Source organism: Emydura macquarii, unplaced genomic scaffold (genome assembly GCF_026122565.2).
Source record: "Emydura macquarii macquarii isolate MOO-44397 ecotype Brisbane River unplaced genomic scaffold, CSIRO-AGI_Emac_v2 contig_2636, whole genome shotgun sequence".
Taxonomy (NCBI): Eukaryota; Metazoa; Chordata; order Testudines; family Chelidae; genus Emydura; species Emydura macquarii.
Genome location: NW_027132773.1, coordinates 37,581,465 through 37,603,601, shown reverse-complemented (window position 1 = coordinate 37,603,601; position 22,137 = coordinate 37,581,465). Strand labels below are relative to the sequence as shown.

Genomic DNA, 22,137 nt, shown 5'->3' with positions numbered 1-22,137 from the left:
AAACCCTAAAAATCACAGTTAATACTGTTTCCTATACTATTTTCACCCCCATCATCCTCTCTCCTATCACCCCCACCATTTTATTGGCATAACATTTACAGTTTATATAATATCAAGGTGCAGGGGGGTGGATAAACAAAACATTATACATCTTAGGCCTTTTCTTCATGAGTTTCAATTTATACTTGCAAAAATAACCCAAAGCTTTTCTTACATTTCTCCATTTTGGAAAGGTGACTTAACAACCTACTCCCCCCACCATTTTCTGTATCTCCCATTGCTCTGATATTTTGTCATACTAGAGCTAGTGAAAAGCAATATCATGGTTTACTATCACATGTATTCCCTCACTATACTTATAAATCCAATTAAACTGCTCATATTGTTTTTAAAGCCATGCACACCGCACAGCACTTGCTCATTTTTAATTATTTGTATCCTATGTTCCCTTAACTTAGGTTTCCAGTGCATTGCCATTATGTTTTATTATATTCGACCATTCATTCAAGTACACTTTAGATAACATCATTTCAGCTAAAAAAGCCTGTTTAGATGTACTAAATTAATAATTACACAATTCTTGCCAACGAGCAACATTAGAATGGCAACTCATTTCCAAAATATGTAATACTCAGATGTTTTGCTGCACACAGATGAAATTATTTAATTCAAATAATATTTTTATTTGAATTGATCTGGTGTTGTCCTTGGCTGAAACAATTTTGTTAACACACACGTTTCTGTTAAAATTAAATCTCCAGCAAAACAGGAGTGAGCAGGTTTGGTTATTAAAAGCACCAAAATAGTCACTCAGAGGACATTTCATGTAAAATATCTCAATGTTTATTTAATAATTAAAAATATCTATTTAAAATGAAACTGCTACTTATAATTATAATAATCTGATTGACAGATAAAATAATTGCTTTAAAAACACTTCTGAGTCATTTTGTCCTTACCTGCGGGCATGAACCATTATTACTGCATGCAGTGACTGTTCCATTTCCTAGCACAGACTTGAAGAAGCATCACATCTATCTTACAGAATGTAACTAATTTGCGGGTGTGCAATTCCTAAGCTATTTGCAAAGGAAACTCCCTTTCAAGGTAACAGGATATTTAACGGTTAACCAAATTATACTTTCTACTAACCTAAATTTCACAGTAACCTCGGTAACTGTAAAATGATTTCCTCTAATACAAAACCAAAAAAATCTAATTTTTTAAACTGAATTTAGAAATCAAGATACTTTTGGGGTGAAAACAAAAACCAGAACACAGACTGCAACAATAGTGTATATAAATCTGTAGTCTGCTGTATTATGATTTGTATGCTGCCACTGATTAGACTTCATTAAAAACAAAAATCAATAACCCTTTGCAAAAAGACACAAAGCTTAACTAAAAACACAGATTCACTCAATACATTACAATAACCAGCATGCAATACATCAACAATATTAGCAAACTTGACAAGAAAAAAAATGCCCTGTGCTGCTTCCTTGCAATGCTACACCATTAATTGTTCATGCAAGAGATGTAGCTGTACCTTTCTGAAGAGGACGACTTCTCAGAGTTAACTGACATCAGCAGCTCAATCTTCTGCTTGATTTCTGGAAAAATCAGAAAATATTCACAACCAAGATTGCCTGCCCTTGCTTTCCAAAGTCTTATTATCAAATTATTTTTTCCTAATCCCTTTTGTCCAGAATGAGGCCACAAGATTCACAGTACTTCTGTAAAGACTGATTCATTCAATGGTGCTCTAAAGGAAAAAGCTCCAGAGGCATCAGGCCTTGCTAAACTATGCACATGACTGTTTATGAAAGCAGGAAGTACCATTTCTTTTAAGCAGAGGGGTGGTTCCTCTTTTGAGATTGAGCTAACATGTTTACCAGATGATTCTTAACATAACGAATTACAAACCACTGCACAAATTCCAGCTTCTGAGAAAAATCAAACAAATAGTTTGTGGAGTTTATTATTCTGCAGCTTTGCTACCTAAACATATTTACTACCCTTAGGAACCTTCAATTCTAAAGCCCTGAAAAATATGGCTCTTTGAATTATTTTTCTCACAAAGCATGAAGCATTAAATCACTATTTTAATATATGGATCAGAAATCATAAACAGAACATACTAATGTCTGGATTTCTTAATTTAAAATTGTTTACAGGGTGCTCTCTCAAAGATAGTCTGAAGGCCAAAATTTAAATTTTCCATTCCTAATGCCTTAACTGCCCCTCCTAGTGCTCACAACCAATGAACAGCAACACCTATTAGCAGAGCTGGGCTGATACAAAACACTTGTCCTAAAAGAAATGACCTTACAATGCTATCTAGAACAGAAATATTGAGAGCGAGACCAATTTTACTAACAGACTACTGCTGCTACAGGAGGAGGATGGAGAAGAAAGGAATAACCCCATACTATCTGTGATTTGTATTTCATGAGACCATCCCAAAACCAAATAATCTTAATTTATTTTTAAAACAATCTATGTGTATCATGTAGGCAGAACCTCTGTTATTTAAATTATTCAAATGAAAGCCAAAGGATAATAGAATTGATTGATTATAATTTTAAAATCCTATTATAGTGGAGCTGGAAGCACTACCTATATATAATGTTGTCTGACACTTCCCATTCTAAGACCCTGTTTTCAATTGCTTATAACTTTGCTAAATTTTAACTGTTCAGGTTGAAATTTTCCATGCAAGGGGTCTGCCTTAGGTGCTGCTTTTTAAAAAAAAATCTTTCAGCAGAAAAAAGGTTCAGCCATTTCTGAACATGAGATAAAGAAAAAGCATGTTTTTCCCATATTAAAAAAAAATCTTACAACCATTTCATTGAGAAGCTCTAGCATTTCCATGCTTTGAAGCAAGGGCTTGAAATTTAGCAGGCAGTGGGGGGAACGGGTCACCTTGCTGTCAGGGATGTGCCTTTTGCTCTCCCCAAATCACGCAAATTTGACTAAATTATAAGCCTCCAAAAAGTCTCAGTTCACACATGCTCAGTAGAGGATTATTAGAATTTGGTAGCGAAATTTTCCAAACCTCCTGTTTGAACTGAGCATACTCCATGGTGGGGATTCAGGGACTGAGCATGATTTTCCCTGATATTGCCTCTCCCAACCATTAGGGGTCACTAAAGTGGCAGGGATTAGAAATGAGATGTACTTTGGAGGGACAGGAGCCACCTGCAGCAGAGTGGGGGGAAGCTGAAGCATATGGTTGGATAGAAGTGAGGAAAAGAGGGATGGGGGGCGGATAGGAGCAGGCAGTGTGGGAAGGAGAAGCTGGGTGGGAAAGAAGCAGACATTGGGATACACAGGAGCACAAGAGCTGGGGAATGTGCAGGGGTACAGAGAAGCAGAGATGGAGGAGGGCAGAAGTCAAGGTGTAGGGAGCGTGGATAGGAGCATAGGGAGGAGGGATAGTAACCAGTGGAGTTAGGGACCGGAGCTGGAATGGGGCAGACAGGAACAGAAGGAAACAGAGACAGTCTGGGCAGGGGGAGAGGGAAATCAGCGGCAGAAGGATCTATAACCATTAGAGAATCCTTCCCTACAGAACCTGGAATTGAACCCAGGAATCCTAAGTCTCTACACCCTTCTGTTGTGAACAAACAGAAGTGAAATCCACTGGCAAAGCATGTGTCTGAATCCATTCTAGTCGCTGGTCCTCATAGAGGACAACAGCCATCTACTACTATCACTTTGTTAACTCAAGTGGTAGAGGTCTGAACTATGGATCTAAAGGTCCAAAATCTGTTGATGACTAAAGTTGAGAATCAGTATGGTTCCACATGATAGAATTTCTGTTTTTCCAGTGTGTTTAAAAACAAAACAAAAATCCACACCTTAGAAAACGACAGTCAAAAATCCACATTAAAAGAACATTAAGATTACAAACTCAAGCACTCAAGTTAGAAAATACCAGAATTAAGGTTGCCCATACCATCTTAATTTAGTCCCTGTTATTTAGATGCATGTGCTTTAAAATACAGTCTTATGTCACATACTTTTTTCCCCTCACAAAATGGATGGTGCTCTGGGAATGAATCATGGTGGGGTAGTGAAGGAGGCTGTTATCTTTAGGACTACTGACTCATTTGTTGCAAAAGTTGTAAGGTATATAGTGATTGAGGCAGGGGACTGCAGGAAGAGAAAGGATGGTCTTATGGTTAAGGAAGTTGAATGCCACTGTGGATAACTGGATTCTACCCCTTCCTCTGCCACACTGTCTCTATGTGATGCTGAATAATTCTCTTAAACCAAAATGTTCACAGATGTCTACTAATTGTGTGTTCTCTATTTTGTGAGTGTCCAACATGAGACACCAGATGCCAGATTTGCAGAAATGCCAATGACTACAACTGAAGTCAATTGGAGCTGTGCTTTGAATATGTAAAGTTTTATAAAAAAAGAGTAAGTATACTGAAAAAAATCAGGCTATAGTATTTCAAGCTGGACACCCAAAATTAGTGGACACATGACAATTCTGACCTGACTTTCTCTGTGGCTCAGTTCCCCAGCTGTAAAATGGGGATAACACTACTACTTAATCTTACGGAGGTGTTGTTAAGATAAATTAAATAATATTTGTAAAGCACTCAGACACAAGGGTGAGAGCACCATAAAAACACACAATCGAAAGTAAGACCTGGGGCCACAAACTGAATGAGTAGGTTAAATGGTAATATTAAATAACTACTCATTCACTGAATGAGGCAGGAGTCCTGCAAGGGAAACAAATACATGATCAAGTAATTAAAGACTATGTTATGATGCATACATATACGTGGGACAAATCAATGCTGCATGCCCAACCATAATTCCAGCATTTCCTAGCTTTTGACTACTTGACTTTGCAACCATGTTCTTTTAACATAGGAGGATTTTTGTATACAGTGTATTATAAATTATGTTGATCACAAAAATCAAATATGCAATGTACTGTAAATACTATAAAAAATTAAGTACTATAAATTCTAAAAAGGTAAGACAAAAATAACCATATCAAAGTAAGCACATCATCTTCCAGTTTAAAAACAAACACTTTCAGATTAATCTTGTGCATAGTTTAGGGGTGAGCTGGTATTGGGGTGTTCATTTGATATTAAAAATCATCTATCAAGCTCAACTGCCTGTTTAGGTATTTCAGAACACTGGGGGAATATTTTCTGTGTATTAATATATAAAACCAAGTATAACTTCAAGCTTAAATTACCTAGTTTTCCCACAATGGAAGCTAGAAACAGCTAAAAGAAACCACAGTATTTAACCAATTGTGCACAGTAAACTCCATTTAAATTAGATTTGACCTGACCAGGCATACTGCATAAATTAGTTAATAAGATGTTTATCCCAATTATAACTTTCCTAGTGATTCCTTATACCCATTGCTACATCCTCACACTCTCTGTTGCCTCTCCAACAGTTTCACACTCAGATTATGTCTTCGTTGCCAAAAAAGGTGCATTTTTACAATGAGATGCCTAACTTAAATTAGCTACCTCATTGTAAAACTCCCAGCAGAAACAATACATTGGTAGATTTACCTTGATGTAGCTAGTCAAGGTCAGCACTATACCCCCTCCTACTATGGCATGGGCTTGTCTACCCTAGAAATGCTGCAGCTGCACCGCTGTAGCACTTCAGTGTAGATGCTAGCATGCCAATGGGAGGAGCTCTGCCATCAATGTTGGTAATCCACCTCCCCAAGGGGCAGTAGCTATGTCGATGGAAACATTTTTCCATCGACCTAATACTGCCTACACTGGGTTTTCAGTTGGTTTAACTACATCACTCAAGGGTGTGGATTTTTCACACTCCTGAATGATGTAACTGGGTCAGCCTAATTTTTAGTGTAGACCAGGCCTGAAACTACATACATCAAGGTAAACACGACTAGATATAACAAAATAAACTTCAGTGCCTTTTCTCCATCAGGACTTTAGAGTGGGATTGCTAATGCAAATCAGCTACCTTTTTTTGGCAGTGAAGACAGCCTCAGAAAGCTTTATCATCAGTTCTCTCAACTATTCTTTTTTCCCTACTCCTCCAATTCTCTCATCTGCTTTCACCCTCTCAAACTGCTCCTACATCTACTCCTTCCCTTAGCTCAAAACTCCCTACCTGTTCCCAAATGCTCATCCACTTAAAAACAAATATAGGACAGGGTACCTATTAATGCAAACCTCTTCACCTACTGCTCCAACTATATCATCTAATACTCTATATGAATACTCTACATCAGTGTTTCGCAGCAACTGACACAGTATAGGAAGCCAGTCCCTGGTATCAAAAAGGTTGAGAAACACTGCTCTACATAAATCCTTAAGAAGCAGTAATTTATGCAGCGGTGCTGCTGTGATGGGATTCAGCACGTGTGACGTGATGTACATTCCCCATCCTTCACACACGAAGATTCATTTATATCATGTGGACCTGTCTTTTGCATCTCTCCCCAAACCATCCCATTTTACCCTAAAATCTTTCCTGAACTTGAGAACACAATAAAATAAAATTCTGCATTGACCCAAGGAAAAACATAATGAACTATTCTATTTCACCTGAAATTTCTGTGACTGACATAAAACTCACCTCAGATTCTAGAAGCACCTCAGAATCTCTTGTCCTGGTTATCTCTGAAGCATAGACCACATTCAAGCTGCCACTTCCTATGAGACTGCTCCCCCAAGTCCCACTCCTCACTGATTATCCCTCTGCCCTCTGATCCAGTTTAAGTACTATAAGGACAGGATCCTTTGTATTATTCATTTTCACAGAATCATAGAAAAGTGGAGCTGGAAGGGACTTCAAGAAGTCATCTAGTCCTTCCCCCTACAATGAGACAGTATCAAGTATACCAAGATCATCCTTGGCAAGAGTTTGTCTAACCTGTTCTTAAAAACTTCCAATGATGGGGATTCCACAACCTCCCTGGCTAACCTAACTATCCTTATAATTTCAAAGTTTTTCCTAATATCTAATCTAAATCTCTCTTACAGCAGATTAAGCTTTCTTGTTTCTTGTCCTACCTTCAGTGGACAGGGAGAACAATTGATCACCATTCTCTTTATAACAGGCCTTAACATATTTAAAGACTGTTATCAGAACCCCCTTTAGACTTCTTTTCATTCACTAAACATTCCCAGTTTTTCTAACCTTTCCTCATAGGTCAGGTTTTCTAAACATTTTATCATTTTTGTTGCACTCCTCTGGATTTTCTCCAATTTGTTCACATTTGTCTTAAAATGTGGCACTTAAAACTGGACACACTACTCCAACAGTGGCCTCACTAGTGCTGAGCAGAGCAGAACCGTTACCTCCTATATCTTACATACCACATTCCAGGTAATATACACCAAAATTATATTAGCCTTTTTCACAACTGCACCACACTGTTAGCTCATATTCAATTTGTGATCCACTGTAATCCTCAGATCCCTTTCTGCCATACAACAAACAAGCCAGTTATTCCCCATTTTGTGTTTGTGCATTTGATTTTTTTCCCTAAGTGGTCATGCTTTGCACTCTTTGAATTTCATCTTTTTTATTTCGACCAATTCTCCAATTCATCAAGGTCATTTAAATTCTATTCCTATTATCCAAAGTGCTAGCTATCCCTCCCAGATTGTTGTAATTCACAAATTTTATAAATATACTCTCTACTCCATTATCCAAGTGATTAATGAAAATATTGAAAAGTACTGAACCCAGGACAGACCTCCCCACCCCCAGGTAGGACCCCACTAGATACATCCTCACAGTTTGATGGCAAACCATTGAAAACTACTCTTTGAATATAGTTTTTCAACCAGTTGTGCACCCGCCTTACAGTACTTTCATCTCTAATACACATTTTCTTTATTTTATTTTGATACCAAATTAAATGCTATTTTATGCTGTCAGTATTGAAAATGAAAGACTATTGTAGAAATTGTTGGGAGCAGGAAAAGAAAGCTAGAGATTTTGACAGCTGAGTGGGAGACAGTTGGGACTTTGGCACCAAGTAAGTATGAGAAGTGATTTTTGTACGCAGAAGACAGGAGAGTCTTAGGGCTGGGTCTACACTGAAAAGTTACATTGGCATAGCTATGTCTCTCAAGGTGTGAAAAATCCACACCTCTGATAGGCAAAATTAAGTAAACCTAACCCCTGGTATAGTCAGCACTAGGTTGACAGAAGAATTCTTCCATCAACCTAGCTACCACCTCTTGGGGAGGTGGTACATCTACAGTGATGGGAGAATCCCCCCCACCATTGTAGCAAGCATCTACACTGAAGCGCTACAACAGCATAGCTGCACCACTGCAGCTATGCCGCAGTAGCATTTTAAGTGTAGACATAGCCTTACTGGGGAAGGACATATAACTCTTTTCTTCTCCTTTTTGGACAAATGTGCAAGTGACAAAACTGGAGGAGGATGCAAAATTAATAACTCACTACCCGCAAACCTGACAATTAAATACGTCAATATCTGCCATTGTGTCCAATGACAGGTAAGCAGAAATAACACTTTGTTCATGCTAACATAATCACTAATGAATTATTTAACCAAGTTAAAACTTAAATTAACATCATCGAGCTTCAGAATTGACTCCCTTTGAGATGAATGGAAGCAGTTCATGCTTCTCTCAGAGCTATTGTCGCAAGCTGTCCAGAGATTTAGAATCATAGGCTTAGAAGGGACCGCAAGGGTCATCTAGTCTAACCCCCTGTCAAGATGCAGGATTTGTTGTACCACCCAAGACAGATGGCTATCCAGCCCCCCTTTGAAAACCTCCAGTAAAGAAGTTTCCATAACCTCCCGAGGCAGTCTGTTCCATTGTCCTACTGTTCTTACAGTTAGGAAGTTTTTCCTGAAATTTAATCTAAATCTGCTATGCTGTAGTTTGAACCCATTGCCTTTTGTCCTACCCTCTGTGGCAACAGAGAACAACTTTCCTCCATCTTTTTTATGACAGCCTTTCAAATATCTGAAGACCTCTATCATATCCCTCCTTAATGTCCTCTTTTCCAAACTCATATGGATTGCATTTCATCCCTTTGATCATCTTCTGCCTTTGGATCCTTTCCAGTTTCTCTACATTCTTTCTATACATTGGTGCCCAAAATTGGACACACTACTCCAACTGAGGCCTAACCAGCACCTAGTAGAGCTGTACTATCACCTCCTGTTACTTGCATACTATGCCTGTTAATGAAATCTATAATTGCATTTGCTTTTTTTTTTTTTTTTTTGCCACAGCATTGCATTGCTGATTCTTGTTGAGGTTGTGATCCACCACAACTCCCAGACCTTCTCAGAAATGCTGATACCAAACCAGTTATCCCCCATTCTGTATTTGTGAATTTTGTCTTTCTTCCCTAAGTGTAACACCTTACATTTGTCTTTGTTGAATTTCATTTTGTTCTTCAGTTCATTTTCAAGTTCAGTTCAAGTTCATTTTGTTCTTCAGTTCTTCCAGTTCTTCAATTTATCAAGATACCTCTGAATCTTAGATCTCTTCTCCAAAGTATTGGCAATCCCCCACTTCCCCCGCCTTTTTGTCATCTGCAAACTTGATCAGTATGCTCTCTATACCTACACCCAGGTAATTAATAAAGATGTTAAACAACACCAGACCCAGAACAGATCCCTGTGGAATCCCACTTCAGTGTTCCTTCCAATCTGACATCATTCCATTAATAGTTACTGTTTGTTTGCAGTTCTTTAACCAATTATGTATGCACTTAATGGTAGTTCTGTCGAGCCTGCATTTCTCGATCTTATTTATCAGAATGTCATGTGCAATGGTGTCAGAAGCCTTGTTAAAGTCCAGGTATATTATGTCCATCGCATTCCACCTATCCACCAAATCAGATACCCTACCAAAAAAGGAAATCAAGATGGTTTGGCATGATTTGTTCTTGGTAAATCCATGCTGGCTGCTAGTGATTACCCTTTCATCCTCCAGGTATTCGCACATTGAATGTTTTACGCATTGCTCTAGCAGCTTCTCAGGTATCGAAATCAGGCTGACTGGTCTATAGTTCCCCAGCTCCTCCTTTTTCCCTTTTTTAAAGATAGGCACTATTTTAGCCCTTCTTCAGTCTTCCAGGACCTCTCCTGTCATCCATGAGTTTGTAAATATTATTGTAAATATTAATGCCAGTGGTTTAGAGATTTCTTCAGCACCCTCGGGTGAATAGCATCCGGCCCCGTTGACTTCACTGTGTTTTTTCACGTGGTTCACACTTTGAAGATTAACTCTGCCTAAGAATTTTCTTTTTTAAATAAAAACTTAGATTCTAGACCCACTTATGCCACCAATTTTTAAAGTCATTATGCACATCTGCTATGCTATTCAACCTTCTCAAACCAGAATTCTCCCACCACTTACTCAGCCATCATTCTAAGACAAACCTTAGAAAAACAAACAAGCTTTCCAATGCAATTCTAAAAGACAACAAATTGGAAAGAAACAATTAAATACACAGCAGTTAACATAAATACATTACTAACAGGTAGGCCTGCCGAGCCAGTCTATTTACCTGTCAAATAATGTCAAATGACCAATCAATTGATTGTCTATTTCTTTGACCACAGTCGAATATTGTCAAATATTCCAGCAAGAATGCCCTGATGTAGTTGGCAGCCTACTTTTTGACTGTAGCATGGTGCTATTTGTTAGCAAGCCTACTTAAATGTCATCACTCATTTTACTATATGCTAATACCACCTGCTGGGAAAGAGGCAAACTAAGTGAAAGCTGAGCATCTTGATTGGCTGGAGTATTCTAGAACAAACACTGTATGTACGTGTGTGTGTATATTTGTACACTCGGACAGTGTACATGGCATGTACAAACCACATTAAACAAGTTAAAAGACATGGCTGCTGCCCAGAAGATCTTACAGTTTAAACTGAGACTAGACAAATGTATAGAAATTAACTCAGAAGGGAGTGGGGGAGAGATTCACAGCCACTAAGTCTTTTCCTTAACAAACAAAACTTTCCCAGCTATTAAACTCCCCCTAACACTTCTCCAACTCCCCACAAAGCAAACAACCCACATTAAATGCCCACATAAATAAACCCCTACTCCTCCCCTCTCCACAAAAATGCCCTTCATAACAAAGAGCCAAACCTTGCTGATAATACAAAAAGTTCTATGCTAATGGAGGGGTGTGACATCATATCTTTATAGAGGCTCCTCCCTTCCTACTCTGCTCCTGCTGCTGCTTATGAGTCCATTGTGTTTGCTGCAGAGAGGAGGGGGCACCTGCCCCCTGCCCCTGCCCCTGATCTAACAGTCTATAATGGTCCTGGGAGAGATAGAGCAGCATGGCCGAAAACATTTTGATTGGCTGGAATCTTCTGGCACAACAGCAGTTAGAAATAGAACTGAAGTGCTACTGGTTGGCTAAAATATAAGAGATATCTTATAATCTAGAGAGCATTCCAGAAACAGAAAGACGTTAATGACATAATCAATTATGCAGAGGACAACAAAAATCATTTATATGAATATTTTTTGCTAGACGTGAGCATGGAAAAACTGTTACAGTTAAGGACAAGTTCTATTCTTCCACATACATGATACATGTAGAAAGAATGGAGAAACACTCATTGAATTCTTGAGATATATATCCCACTGATGTCAAAGGTAGATTATTGCAGTCAAACAGTAAGAAAGGGAAAACTGGTATGCATCAAAATTTGTTTTCTTCTGTGCATTCTCTTTCTACTTTGTCTTTGGCATCATCATCATGAAGCACAGAGTCTTTTGATGAGGACAGTGATATGAGTGACAATGAAAGCGAAGCTAATTTCATTTCTTCATCTTCTAACAAGAATTCTGCTACTCCATCTGCTTCAGCACTGAAAACTCCTACTCCCTGAAAGCCTTCAGATGTGCATCAAATTAAGATGTCTGATGACCAGAAAACAAACTTGACGTACATTTGCTAGAGGCATTTATGCCAGAAATATACCATTTCCTATAGTAAAATATCCTTATATGCTAGATATTTTTTCATAAATTACATCCAATTTAAAAAATATCAGGTAGGAAATGAATTGCAGGAAGTCTTCTGAATGCTGAAGCAGACAATGTGAAAAAGAGTTGGTGTTCTTATTGCACAAGCTCCTCACATGTCCCTAGTGGTTGATGGGTGGCAAGATACTTGTAATGAGGGCATCATTGTCAAATGCTGCCCCATGGTCAGGTGTAGTCATTGGAGCGGAGGTTGAAGCTGACATAGGGTCAGGACTGGGCCAAGGGTATCAGTGGAATAGACATCCAGGGACAGGCCAGGGTAGGAACCAAAATCAGAGTCTGTAGTCAAGCCAGAATCAGTACCAGAGCCAGGGTCCACATGCAAGTCAGGGGTCAAAGCTGGGAGGTCAGAGTCCAGGGACAAGCCAAGTCAGTATTGTTCACAGGATCCAGATACAGGACAAAGATCAAAGCCGGGTAAGTCAGAGTCTGAGGGTTCAGAGAGGGTCAGAAAGTGCAGGCAAAGCTGAGGTGTGTCAGTAACAGAGTTCGATCAAGGTCAGGTAGGACAAGGACAAGACTGGAACAGGGCTCGAGCAAGGCTGGGTCAGGAACAGGATCAAGAGCAGGCTGAGATTCTTGAGAGTTTGATAGACAGTGAAGCAGCAGGAGGGTTCTTGATTGGGTAGTGCTTTTGCACAGACTGATCTGCAACTCTGGGGGAGGTTCTACTCTAGGATAGGCTGCTGCTGCATTCTTGAGTGGTGACTTACTGCAGTTCTGTCGGAGGGACAGCTGAGCGAGCAACCCTGATTTAGCTCTAAGTTTGTCTCTCAGTCATCAATTTCATGGGAACAACCCCACAACCAATATTTTTCTCATTCCAAAGCACAACTGAGCACCACCACACAACTCAACATGTTGTTGACCAGTTAAAAAATATAATCAATGAACTGGGTCCACAGAAGATTATTTCAGTGACCAACAACCTCAAAGCTGCTTGGACTTTGTTAATAAATGAATATCTATACCTTCGGTGTTATGAATATGCTGCTCATAAATGCAGATTTTCATTGGTGATGTTGAAGATCTGGCAACTTTCTCATCATCTGTCAAAAGTTAAAAGCACTGTCAAGTCAACTAACCTTCCCAGACATAGTCTAAAAGACCAGATAAGGATTGCAACGTAATACTGTGACCCATCTGTGCCTAGGGTAGCTATCTGAAAATGTCAAGGTCAGGGCAGGCTGTAAAAGAAGAGCAGATTCTCCCAGCACTGGTGGGTGACACTGAAGTCAGACTTCCAAACCAGTCACAAACAGTGCTTCTGATTCCCCACACTGCTTATCAAGAAACTAAAACACAAAAATTACACAGCCCCCTTTACTGCATTTCATTCTCTGGCTCCCAATCAGCCACTAGGTCCAGTAAAGAGATAAGTTATTTAAAACTCTATGCTCTTTACCAAAAAGGTTCTCCTGACCCCAAAGGATCAGCCACATTACCAGATCAATGTAAGTTTGGATCTTACCCAAAAATACCACACTGCCAGCCAATCCTTTAGTAACTAAAACTAAAGGTTTATTATAAAATGAAAGAAACAAACTAAAAGAGAAATGTTCAAGGATTAAAGCAATCAGATACATACAAATGATTTGAAAGTCCGTATATATCAGGTTTCCAGTAGAATTGTGGAGTTTGCAGGCTTGTATATGTACATCTAGGTGTACATCCAGTACCTGGATAGGTCTCAGACCTTTGTTTCACAGCTTCAGTTGTAGATGAGTTGATCCAGAGGTAGGTGAAGACTGAAGACTGACTGAAGACTGAAGACAAAATGAATATGGCATGGCTGCCTTTTGTTGTTCCTTGGTCTTTACCATGCAACTTGTGGAAATTTACAGAAATAAGATGGAGTCAAGGGTCACATGAGTAAGTCCTGGTGACTCATCAAATGTATCCCTGGCTTCTTCCCCTGGGCCCATTGTACCTGAGTTTACTTAATGGACCATTAAACAGGCTAGTGCTGCAGCCATCCTGTCTGGGGAGTTGCCCAGAAACACAGCACAAGTTGAAATACAGATACATTAAACATATCCATAACTTCCAACACACATGACACATACACATAAACAATATCATCCTTAGCAAACTATAACCTTTCTAACGGTACCTGATGTGGCATATCTCATATGAATTATTGTAATTTTGAAATATTGATGTTAAATAGTATCATAAATGGTCCCCCTAATACACCCAGTGTCACAAATACAAAGGATAAATTTGCCACACACAACAGGGAAAGCAAATTCTAGAAGTGAACAACCCTTATTGAAATGCCCTGCCTCTACCTTCCTCCCATTTCATGGAAGGAGCTGTTAGTTCAATTGCTTTGATGGAGCTCAATGGTTGTGACACAAAATGCAATTTCTGAACTACTCAGAACCCAAAACCATTCTGGCTGCATTGGGCAAAAATAAAATCTTATATTACATTTATAAATTAAATAGAGTATAGTCCTAATCACGGTGCATAGGTGTAACACACGCACTTTCCAAGAGAAGATCTGCTCAATAAACAAGCAACTGTTTTCTGCTTTCACCAAAGGTTTTCAGATAGTTCTGATGCGTACACCGCTGTAATCCAATCTGGAGGTGACAAAGAGAAGGCATGGATTCTATAGTGAGGACTACATCCTAAAGAAAAGGTCACTATCTCCTGGCCAAGCATAAATGATAAAAAGCATGATCTGGACCTCTAAAAACAGCTGAGAATCCAATAAAAAAACTTAAATTGCAAACTAGAATTTATTTCCCCTATCTACCAGCACAATTTCAATGTCATTACATCATATCTGAACTGAGTTTCAGACAGTTAAGCCTTATTCAAGACCCACATATCAGGTACTGGGGACGCTGATACATTGCTCCATCCAAGTCCAATAAAACAGAGATATAAAGCAGAGATGACACTGCATCAACCCAAATGTCCTCACGTACACACAGAAAGGAAGAGTGACAGAATAGAACCCTGTCATAGTGCACATGAGACAGATCATGAAACAGATAAGCAAACACTCAATACTATCCTCTGGGTCCTCTCAGAGAGAAAGGAACAGATTCACTAGATAGGAATGTCACAGGGTGAACTGGCCATTTACGGGAAGTTGGGCTCAGCCCCATTTGTGCCTAGTTATCTGCCCCCAGGTGATGTACTTGGGGTTAAGGCTGCTGATTGGATTCAATGACCAAGCATCACATGTGGCTTCCTATAAGAGGCAGCGTGCTCTGTCAGAGAGGGGGAGACCAAAACTAGGGAAAGACCATGGGGGATTTCTCTCTGGATATACACTGGAAGAGTTCCCCAGTTCTGAGAAATCTGGGAAACTGGGGCCTGATGCCCTGACATAAAGGGGAAGAGAGAAACCAATGACATATCATTTCTTGCAGCAGTCCCTTTAAAGAGAGAGAGAAAGAGAGAAGTCCATAAAATACACAGATAACAAAAATCTACCTTTCCTACTATTAATAAGCAAACTTGTACATATACTTTTTGATAACCTACCTGATGTAGTGTAACAACTTTCAGATGAACATTTCTCATTCTGTATGCCCTACAGTTTTTGAGACAGATGACAACCCTACATCCCAGATAGTGTTCAGCTCTCTCCCTACCATATACAGACCTCTCAACCCATTCCTTACCTGTAGATATATCTCCTAACCCATTCTCAGCTCCTCCTCTGTCCTTTGTTAGAATTACTGACTCTCCTGTTCCCCCCCCCCTTTTTTTTTTCTTTTTTCTTTTCCTACTCTGCCTCACTCCTTCACCACTGTGATTTGGCTGTGTTACCTCTGTAACTGCTAAACACAAACAAACAATCCCACAAAACAAAATGACCTAAACCTATCAAACAAATCAATCAAACAACCCATCCTACCCCAAATAGAATTTTAACCTTGAAAAGGGAGAAGAACCAGACACTCCACAAAGTCCACTAGGGATTTTGCTAGTACTAATCAATTTTACATGGGAAGTGGAGGTTACTTACATGTAACTACAGGTTCTTTGAGATGTGTGGTCCCTATCTGTATTCCATATGCTCATCATGTGCCTAAATCTGGAAATTCTTCGGTGTCCTTTTGCCCGCACATGTGCAGTAGTTCTCCAAATGCTCCCAACTAAGGGTATAACAGGCAATATAGATTGACACCTTTCCTGTTCTGCAAATCCAACAGGATCCAAACCAAAGAGGATGGAGGGTGAGTAGTGAAATACAGATAGGGACCACACATCTCAAAGAAAAACAGTTACTAACCTTTAGTAACTAGGTGTGCCTGTGCCCGAGATTTTTCCCTTAGTGGTATTCATAGAGCTGCACCCTCTGCAGTTCCATGTGTATGCGCCAGCATAAGAGGCATCCCCAGCCCTGTGTCCTCTCAGTTCCTTCTTACCAATAACTCCGACAGAGGGGCAGGAGGGTGGGTCATGGAATAGAATGAACATAAGCAACATCTCGAAGAACAAGTTACGAAAGATTAATAACATTTTTTTCTTCTTTGAATATTTGCTCATGTCCATTCCATGCTAGGTGACTCTCAAGCAGTAAGCCCAGAGGCAGGCTCGGGCTCATGTATGTGGTGATTGCATCAATGATCTTCCAAATCTGGCCTGTTGGGTGATAGTGGGATACAAAGGTGTGGACCAACAAACAGGTCACAGCTGTGCAAATGTCCTCGATCGGTTAACTGCAAGACATGCAGTTGATGAGTCTGGGCTCTTGGGGAATGGACAGTCATGATGACCGGAGGCGTGATATTCACCTGCTCATAGCAAGCCCTGATACAGGCAGTTATCCAGGATGAGATTCTTTTGGATGACACCGGTAGCCCTTTCATCATTTCAGCTATTGCGAGGAAGAGCTGCATGGACTTGCAGAAGGACTTAATCCTTTCAATATAAAAGGTGACTTGGGAAGAAGACCAGCAGAAAGATGTCCTGGTTGTTATGACACCGCCTTTGATAAGAAGGCTGGATAAGGGTGCATCTGGACCTTTTCCTTGAAGAATACCATATAGGGTGGTTCTAATGTAAGGGCCCTGATTTCAGAGACCCTTCTGCTGAGATAATCGCCACCAGGAAGGTGACCTTCCAAGAGAGAAGGAGGAAGGAGCACGAAGGTAAAGGCTCGAAGAAGGTCCTGTCAGCCTAGATAGGACTAGATTTAAGTAGCATGGGGGTGCATGTTCGTGAATGTGAGGGTAGAGCCTTTCCAGCCTTTTGAGGGGGCAGAGGGAACCAGGGGCACACTGGTGATCGGGACACTGGAGTCAAGTGGGGCTTGCCCTTGGAAGGTGTCCGGGATCCTGGTGCTGGGAAGGTACTCGGCGCTCCCTGCTCCTTCCTGCTCCTAGAGGCCATGGGCACCAGGTGCCTTGTTTGGACTGGGGGGGACTGGCAAAGAGAGAAGGTCTCTAGCCACCTAAAAAGCTTCTGGCATTGATGAAACCACCAGACCACTGGTACTATGGTGGCCACCCAGAGTTGGCAGAGTCCCGCACCGGACTTGAAACCCTTGGCGGAGTTGACAGTGATGATGTGGGTTCCAGGGTAACAGAGTGGCCTGGTGTGGATCTTATTCCCTCTCCCTATTTGTCTCTTTTCTTTGCCTGTAAGCGCACCCTATCGATGCACTGTTTTTTATGTTTCTTCCTCAGCACTGGAGATGGTGAACAGTGCCGAGAAGAGCTCAGTGCTGGTAGCACACTTTGCACCGATGCCAACATACTCGGTGCAGAATCAGAGCAACTCGGCTCTGAGAAAGGTCTGAGAGCAGCTTCCATGAGGATAGCCTTCAGCCTGATGTCCCAGTACTTCTTTGTGCAGGATTTGAAGTCCTGACAGATTTGGCACTTGTCCTTTACGTGAGATTCCTCCAGGCACTTCAAGCAGTTAGCATGCGGGTCTCTCACGGGCACATGCTTGCCATAGGAGGCACAAGGTTTGAAGTCTGTGAATTGGGGCACGTCCAACCCATGAACAAGAAGTCCTTCAATGATAGGAACGAAAACGCTATCTATATACTGTGATAAAGTCAGACCAGAGGGCTGCAAAAAGGCATACCAGGGCCAGAGTGTGAGCCCAAGAATGCCTTAAGCCCTGGTTCCTGCAAGCAAGGGAGAGATTGTTGCAGGACAATTAGGGACACCTGGACTCAATGAAGGGCCAGTCCAGGTGTACTTAAACCCTGCCTTCCCTAAAGGGAGGGGGAGAAACACAGGAGGAGGAAGCTGGGCAGCCAGCAGCCCTGAATAGGCAGCAGGGTTGTCAGCGGCAGCACCTACTCACAGCTGGGCAGTGGGTTCTCAGCAGCCCCAACCCCCGGCTGGGCAGCGAGGCTGTGAGAGCCCTGGCTGGGAGGCAGGGTTGCCAGCAGCAGATCAGACCCCAGCCAGGCGGCGGGGGTGTGAGAGCCCCGGCTGGAAAACGGGATTGCCAGCATCCCTGACCTCCGGCCAGGTGGCAGTGTTGTCAGCAGCAGCCCCAACCCACAGCTCAGTGACAGGGCTGTCTGCAGTCCCAACTCCTCTCCGGCACTGGGGTTACCAGCAGCAGCCCCAACCTCTGGCTGATTGGGGAGGTTCATCAGCCCTGACGCCATCTGGGTCAGAAGCCCCAACTCATCCACCACGAGGCAGGTTGTTAGAAGACCCAACCCCAGGAAGCCCTGACCTTGGCTGCAGGTTACCGCCAGAGTTTGTGACCGGTATCAGTTTCTGCAGCCCAGACTGCCACTGGTGAGGCTGTGATTGAGCCAGTAGCCCGGCCAGGTGCAGGGCTTTAACTGACCTCCCTGCCAGCCCTGCTCTGCCTTCAAAGAAAGGGCACCAAAATAGAAGTTTGCCCAAGGCACCATTTTTCCTATGGCCAGCCCTGGGAGTCCTGGACTGAGACAACAACATTACAACATTAGAAGGCTTGATTTGAAGAAGTATTTTATTATTTAACAGTCAGAGACACAGGCGCATATTTTGTCCTAAAAATAATGACTTCTACCGTTAAAACAGCTAAAAGCCAAAAGTATCTGGAGTTTTACATAAAACATGGTTTTACCGACATTGTTAGCTCTGGTATTGAAAAAACGCAATGCATCATTTGTTGCGAAGTTTTGTCTGCTGAATTGATGAAACCATGCAAACTGCAGCGACATCTTGAAACTAGACATCCTGAGCATAAAAATCAAAACGTGGATTTTTTGAAACACAAAAGAAGCAACAAAGAAAGCCAGGCTTGATGCAGATGGAAGTTTCCAACAGCAAACGTCCTCAGCTTTGGAGGCCTCTTATGCTGTGTCACTATGAATCACCCATACCAAAACGCCGCATACAATAGGTGAGGAGCTTATTTTGCCAGCGTGCAAACATATTGTGTCACTTATGCTTGGCAATAATACTGCCAAAAAGCCTAATATATTTTCCATGTCAAATGATACTGTGAAACACAGAATATGTGAGACGTCTGAAGATATCAAAAAACAAGTTGTGCACGAAATTAAACATTCCGCTTTCAGCATGTTCAGCCTGCAACTTGATGAAACTACTGGGAGTCTAAGCCTTTGGGGCGGGGGCTAGCCTCTTGCTACAGCGCCATTCTTCCCCAGTAGCCCGAGAAAGATCCTTGGCCACTAGCAACCTCTCCACAAAGGCAACTAAATCGCCATACGAGGAAGGGTCATTTTGGCTAACCCACCCCCGTAGGTCTGGCGGCAGCCTCATCATAAACCTGTCCAAGACTAGGATCTCTGTGATCTTCTCCACACTGTGGACCTCGGGACACAGCCATTTCCACGTTATGGGCAACAAGTCGAAGAGCTGTGACCTCAGCACCTGCTGTCCCGGTACTTCCATTCGTAGAACCTCTGCGCCCTTATAGCTGTCGTCACCCCGACATTGCCAAGATCTCTGCCTTCAACTGGGGGTAATCTGAGGCAACCTCAGCTGTCAGGTCATAGTAGGCCTTTTGGGCCTCCCCGCACAGGAAAGGGGCGAGGATGCTGGCCCACTGATCTTGGGGCCAGTCCTCCCGCACGGCTGTTCTTTCAAAGGTGAGAAGGTATGCTTCCACATCATCCTCCACCGTCATCTTTTGCAGGTAACTATTGGCCCTCAGGGGATGCACCCCATCATGGCCACAGGACAGAGCAGTCAGGACTTTAAGCTGGTTCACTGCCTCTTGCAGAATGGCTCAATCCTGGGCTGCCTGGCTTATCAACAGAGGATCTATTTTTGTTGGAGTTGCACTGACTCTTGCTGGGCAGCAATCTGAACCCAAGAAGCCTCTTGCTGGGCTGCAATGGCCTGCACCAGGGCTTTTATTATGTCATCCATTTTGGGGTGGATTTACCTTACCACGGGGTGGTTCTCCACACTTGTAAGCAATCCCACTCCTGACTACACATGCGGCAAAGCATCCCCTCAGTCTTGCCAGGTGATGGCTGTCTCCTCTGGCGGAAGGGACCTGGGGTAAATCTACCCCACCCTGGATGAGTCCTTGGCTTCTCCCTTCAGTGCCTCTCCGTCAGCGTGTGTGGAGAGGGCCTTGCGTTGAGCCTGTGGAATGCTCCTCTGTCCCACCAGGAGAGGGGGTGAATCAGTCAGAATACATCACCAAGATCCCAGGGAGTACCTTTCTCTGGCTCCTCCGCTGCACCTGTAGACTGGGCTGTATCACCCTGAAGTCAGAGTAGTATCAGCCTTTTTCTCCCAAGCTGGTCCCTGGGTTTTTCTTCTGCTGCTCCCATCCTGGGGAGAAGCACTATCTCCTACTATGGAGAAGTCTCTCCTCCTGCTTCCACAAGCCTTCTGGCAGCTTGTGTCTTTCTCCCCCGACTTCTCTCTTGCAGAGGCCACTTTTTAATAAGTCTGGAGTAGCCTTTGATTGGGTTCAGGTGTTTCTAATTACCCTGCAGTAACCTCTCCCTAGCCTGCAGGGAAAAGGAACTTTAGCATAGGGCTGACATACCTGCCCTCAAGTACCATTTTGTAAATGAAATAAACATGCCGAAACAAAAAAACAAAACAAAAAAAGTACCCTTTTATAGCTCTCAAGCATGACTTTATCACAAAAGTTACAGCTGCTTCCCTATCTGATGTGGTTGGTATTGCATGGGTCTCAGTGCAACAAGTGATCTTTCATACCATATTTATAGAATTTTATTTTTTAAAAGCGTTGCAGACTTTAATTTACAGAAACAAATTTAAGTAAAATCAAAGACATTATAACAAAGCACTAAAAATTACATCTTCTGAACTATTCTCAGCTAGTCCCACTATTTTCATCCCATAACATATATTTACATTTTCAGTCAAAAAAATGATGTGTTGGCAATCAATTAACTCAAGTTACAACAGCATCAGAAAGTCTTGTCTAGACAAGGCTGAAGGGTAGATCCCCTGCTGCCTCTTCTCTGAAGGCTGCATGCTCCAAAGGCAGTCACATAAAACAAAATTCACATGTGTTTTTTTTAATACTACTATTTTTATTTTAACCAAGTAGGGAAAATATATAAAAATACTAACTATTTACAACATTTAGCACCAGTAATGGATTATATGTATATGTAATCAAAAAGGGAAAGAACTGAAGCAAGAAAATTATTGGAAGAACCAATATTTACATACATACAAGAACAACAAGCTAGTATTATTTGGAATTACAAACAGTACCCATATTCCCATCTACAATTTCTAATAATAATTAGAACAATAATCTAATAATTCCTTCATAAATACAGTTTTCTCTTACACCTAATCTTTATTTGAGAATAAGGGTAGGGATACATGGACGCTACAGAGTTCAGAGAATGGTGGGAAAGTGAAGTGGACTCAGTGTGGGATACATGGGGGACAAAATAGAATGTGCAGGAGTGGTTAAGGGAGAGGGAGGAGAGAGAATAAGATGCTCTTGTGTGGGTAGAGAGAGAGTGAATGGGAGAAAAGATGTGCTGGTGAAGTAAGAGTGGATCATTTCAGAGGACATAGAAAGAGGAAACATAGGTAGAGAATGTGGGGAATTGAGAAAGGGGAACTAGGATGAGAGAATAGTAGACAGCAACTTCTAAGGGAAGAACCAAGAGCATGGGACA

At 41.6% G+C, this 22,137-nt stretch overlaps 1 protein-coding gene across 4 annotated transcripts in view; it reads right to left on the bottom strand.

The window, feature by feature from the left end:
* Positions 1 to 22,137, bottom strand: part of SRPK2 (SRSF protein kinase 2) — a 268,546-nt gene that overhangs the window by 195,844 nt on the left and 50,565 nt on the right. For 3 of the 4 annotated variants that reach the window (XM_067564493.1, XM_067564496.1, XM_067564495.1), the window contains exons 3-4: positions 13,025 to 13,102; positions 1,550 to 1,613 (exon numbers count right to left, since the gene is read on the bottom strand). In XM_067564493.1, coding sequence (XP_067420594.1) covers positions 1,550 to 1,613; positions 13,025 to 13,067 — 107 coding nt within the window. In that variant the 5' untranslated portion in view covers positions 13,068 to 13,102. The remainder of the gene's footprint in view (positions 1 to 1,549; positions 1,614 to 13,024; positions 13,103 to 22,137) is intronic. The other variant, XM_067564494.1, reaches the window with a different exon arrangement.